The sequence below is a fragment of the Merops nubicus genome, unplaced genomic scaffold (genome assembly GCF_000691845.1).
Source record: "Merops nubicus isolate BGI_N331 unplaced genomic scaffold, ASM69184v1 scaffold3404, whole genome shotgun sequence".
In the NCBI taxonomy this organism is placed as follows: domain Eukaryota; kingdom Metazoa; phylum Chordata; class Aves; order Coraciiformes; family Meropidae; genus Merops; species Merops nubicus.
In genome coordinates this window covers 9,554-14,148 of record NW_008603425.1, presented here as the reverse complement: position 1 = coordinate 14,148, position 4,595 = coordinate 9,554, and the positions used below count along the sequence as shown (strand labels likewise).

Here is a 4,595-nt window from a genome sequence, read left to right as displayed (position 1 = left end):
CTGAGCAACCTGCTCTAGCTGCAGATGTCCCTGCTTAGGGCAGGGGGGGGGTTAGTCCCCCTCTTAGAGGAGCTTTAAATGTCCCTTCCAGTGCACACCATGCTGTGATTCCAAGTGCTGGTGGGGGTGAAGCAAGGTCCCAGTTAAATCCCACAGCCCTGGGTTGCATGTTGCTGTCACTGTTCCAAGTCAGGGTCGATCCTGGGATTGTGTTTCCCCTTTGCCTGGGAGACAACCTCTTCAGCAGGGGGGGGAAAAGCTCAAGTGTGATGGAGGAGGATGCTTGATATGGCTTTTGGTTTTGTCATTCTTCATAACCATCCCTGCCACCGACCCAGCAGGGTGTTTTGTGATGTTATAAGTATTGTCACCTAGATTTGTGATTAACATTTGTGATTAACCCTTCTTATGTTGGGAAGCTGAGGAAGGTCTGACCCAGAGGGGATGTCTTAAAAAAATCCCACATTGGGATTTAATCCAACTTGACAAGAGCTATTGTTGAGGACAAGGAGGTAGGGAGCAGATAAGAAGCAAACAGGCACAGAAAATAGGCTTGTAAGGGTGTAAGAAGTTGTCTTAGTGGAAGGGATCACAGAATGGTGGGGGTTGGAAGGGACCTCTGGAGATCATCTCATCCAACCCCCCTGCTCCAGCAGCTCACCCACAGCAGGGTGCCCAGGATGGCATCCAGGCAGGTTTGGGATCTCTCCAGAGAAGGAGACTCCACAACCTCTCTGGGCAGCTGCTCCAGGCTTGGGCACCCTCACAGGAAGAGATTTTACCTCCTGTTCAGATGGAACCTCTGGGTTCAAATTTGTGCCCATTATCCTGTCACTGGGCACCACTGACAAGTCTGGCCCCAGCCTCTTACCCCCCACCCTTTAGAGATTGATCAGAATTAGGTTTATGGATCAAAATTTGATTAAGCAGGGAATGTTTCAGGGCAGAACAAGCTCCATCAAATGTGACCTTATTTTACAGCAGAGCCTTTGTGTGGTGGGAGATGTTGGAGGCCCAGAGGTGTTGAAGATGGGGATGCTTTCAGTGTGTCACCTGGGAGGACAGAGTGTGAGCATCCCAGTGCTCCCAGCAGCTCTGCTGGGATCTGGAGCATCACAGCTCAGGTGCAGCCAGGTGTCCAGAGCAGTTCTGTCAGAGGTGTGGATGTTCTGACAGCAGAGCCTGGCTGGCAGCTTTTGTATCCGAGGGGGTGAAGGAACTCAGGGTGGGGCACTTCAGGGGGAAGAGGCAAAGGCAGGGGTGGCTGGCTGCTGGCAGGGGAAAGCCATGGCTGGGCTTGCTGAGCTGCACTGGATTCATCCATTGCCCTCTTCTGGGAGATGATCACAACTGCAGCTCCTGCCTAGCTCAGCACTGCAAGCACCAGCAGCAGGAGCTCAGGGTGCTGAGCTGCTGCCTGAGCCCTGCTGGGGGTCCTGAGGGCAGAGAGCAGTCTGGCTTTGGGAGCCAGGGTTGTGGGTGTTCTGCTTTCCTAAGGTGTTAGGTTCATCTGGAAAATAACCCTCAATTGTCACTTTTCTTTTAAGGACTTGGCCATGTACATAAATGAAGTAAAGAGGGACAAAGAGACGTTAAAGAAAATAAGTGAATTTCAGAGCTCTATAGAAAATCTGGTAAGTTGGAAAATCCTCTCACTCCCAGCTTTAATTCCATTCTTCTTCACATATTTTCATGTTCTGTGCAATTACTGCTGAGTCTGGTGTGCTACCCAGGGAAGACCCTGTGTGCTCAGACACTCCCTCCTCATGGACAGTGTTTTTGTGGATACTCAGAAGTGGTTGTTGCATTACAGAGCTGATTTGGCTGTGGTGTGGGGTCACTTCTCTTGGGGGGGTTACACTGAAAATGTTTCTCATATATAGTCTCATATAATAATATGAGAAATATATGAATATGTTTCTCATATTATTAGACCAGGAAGCTCAAGAACTCCCCAAATCAACTATCTGCCTGCTATTTAAAGTGGATTTTGTTTTCAAGAGGACAGATGTTAACTGGAAGTGTTCCAAGGCCCCTCTGGAGGAGGGCAGGTGTAATAATGCACCTAATCCCCAAAATCTCAACCAGATTTTTTAAGGACAATCTTATCCTCCAAACTCCAGAGGTATCAAACACTTGGTCCCACTCTTGTGTGACCCATTACTCACTTTACCTTGAACAAGCCCATTAATTCTAACTAACAAGAAGCTAACGAGCTTCTCCCCAGGTTTGCTGGGGGGTGGGTGCAGCTGCTTTGCCATCCCTCTCTGTGCTGGGGTCCTGCAGTCTGGGGGCTGACACCTGAGAGGCTTTAAAAGGGCTGGTGGAGGGACAGGCCAGGGCTGCCCACCCCAAGGGGCTTCCCAGAGGGGTCTTGGCTTTGGTGGGCTTTTAGCCTTGATTTCATTTGAAAACAATCAACTTCTAATTGATGGTTAACAGATGGAGATAAAATTCTTCATTTTCAAGAGAAACCTGCAAAAATTCTCTGGTGGGAGATGGGCTGTTGCAACTCACAGGTTTTCATTGCAGCAGTCACAATAATTCTGATCTGAATGAACAGACATCAGGCTCTGTGAAAAGAGGAAGGCCTGATGGCATGGTGATGGACAGTCATGGGCTATGCATGCAGTTGTGGGAAAGACTGATTTTCCTGACCAACAATGGTGGTTCACTGTGGTTTTTTCCTGTAAGAACTGTGCAAGGGGACTGATTCCCCTGGCTTGGTGACTGTGCTGTGCCAAGCAAGGTTTCAAGGGCATTTGAACTGAAAGACAAACTGACCAAACCCTTGGGTTGGGTTCCAGCCTCCCCAAGATCTCCAGTCTTGGTTCAGGATGGGGAAAAAAACTAAAACTACAAGAAACCTGATTCTGCTTTTGTAGAAAGCCCTGGAAAAGAGCTTATTTGGGGGGGGTTTTCCTTTCTGGATCCCAGACTTGGCTAAGATGCTTTGGCAGCTGAGCCTTGCCCTGGGATGCCAGTGCTGGAGCTCCAGGGATCTCATGCAGTCCCGTTCCTGATGCTCATGCACGGGCTGCCCTTGGTGAGGGCAGTGCCATTCCTGGGAGCCTCAGCAGCTGGAGGCAGGGCTGGTGGGGATGCCCCAGCACACCCTGTGATGGGCAGGTTTGGGTTCCCCAGCCCTGGCTGCAGATCCCAACCCTGCTTTGCTTCCTGCAGCAGGTGAAGCTGGAGGAGTTCGGGAGGCCGAAGATCGACGGCGAGCTGAAGGTCCGCTCCATAGTCAACCACACCAAGCAGGACAGGTGAGTGAGGACAGCACTCAGAAGCTTTCCCAAACTCACTGTGCCCTCGTTTGCAATCCCCCTTGTGCTCCTTTATTCAGTTATTGCCTAGAGTTGCACTGACAGAAACCACCACCCACGTGAAGCTGCGGCACGGCTCCAACGTTGAGCTGAGCTGGCTGGGAAGCTCTTCCCCTTGACTGAGGGCTCTAATGAGATGTTTGACTGGGTTGCTTGTTTATTTGCTTGCTTTGGGCAGGTATTTATTTTTGTTTGATAAAGTGGTGATCGTCTGCAAAAGGAAAGGGTACAATTATGAGCTGAAAGAAATTATTGAGCTGCTTTTCCACAAGATGACCGATGACCCTATGAACAACAAGGACATTAAGAAGGTGGGTGGACTGTGGATTGGCTCTGCTGGAGAGCATTTTGGAGCTGTTTGGACCAGTCCCTGCGTAGTAGGTTCCTGTTAGCCTTTTAAAATAGAAACAGAGCTTGCTCAAAGCTGGAAAATAAACTCTCAGCTTCCAGGGCAGCCTTACAGAGTGTTGGGAAATGTTTGTTCATGTGGGGCTGGGCTTGATCCTTGACTTGTGTCCTTGGACAACAGCCCTGAAGAAGCAGGGATGGTTGGAGTTAGGAGAGAGGAAGCTGCTCCCTGCTTTCTGGCCCACTGGCAGGGAGCAAGGGTCAGACGGGGTGGAGAGGAGGGCAGGGAGGGAGGGTCCATTGGGGGGTTCTCACTGCCAGCAGCCTGGGAAGGCAGGGTGAGCATTGCTGGCCAGCCTGCCCAGATCAGCTCTTGGAGCAGAGTTGCCACTCCAGGAACATCATTTTGCTGGTGGTTTGGGGCTTAGTCTGCAACCTCTCAGCTATCTGTTTCACAAAGAGCCATTAGCTTAATCCACTTAGATGCAATGGGAAGAGGGTATTGTGCAGAGGGGATAAGTGACATTTGGGTAAGAATGGCCTATTTTGCCACGTGGATGCTGAGTAAATGCTGCCAGCTTTGTGTTTTAATGAAATATATTTCCACTTTGCTCTCCTATGCTTTCTAGTCCCATGGAAAAATGGTAAGCAAAGCACACAGTTTTCTCTCCTGTTTTTCTGTGCAATGTTGTAATGAGACAGAGCATATGTGCAGTGGGCAGGTCAGATGTTCCTCCTGGGCTGTCAGTTGCTGTCAGGGAGAGGCATAATGGCTGGGGAGGATCCACTGGAGCAGAAAAATCTGGGTTCTCTCATCTGGCACCATAAAATCCTCTTTGGCCCTAGTGCACAGTGCCAAGCTGATTCAGACATCATTAGCTGTGATGTGTTAGAGAAACACAGAGGTCTTCTTCCTCC

At 49.9% G+C, this 4,595-nt stretch overlaps 1 protein-coding gene across 1 annotated transcript in view; it reads left to right on the top strand.

Moving 5' to 3' along the window:
- Positions 1 to 4,595, top strand: part of VAV2 (vav 2 guanine nucleotide exchange factor) — a gene marked incomplete at its 5' end in the record, with an annotated part of 23,723 nt that overhangs the window by 9,689 nt on the left and 9,439 nt on the right. Inside the window, 3 exons of the mRNA XM_008938636.1 lie at positions 1,546 to 1,634; positions 3,184 to 3,269; positions 3,508 to 3,640. Of these exons, the coding sequence (XP_008936884.1) occupies positions 1,546 to 1,634; positions 3,184 to 3,269; positions 3,508 to 3,640 (308 nt within the window). The remainder of the gene's footprint in view (positions 1 to 1,545; positions 1,635 to 3,183; positions 3,270 to 3,507; positions 3,641 to 4,595) is intronic.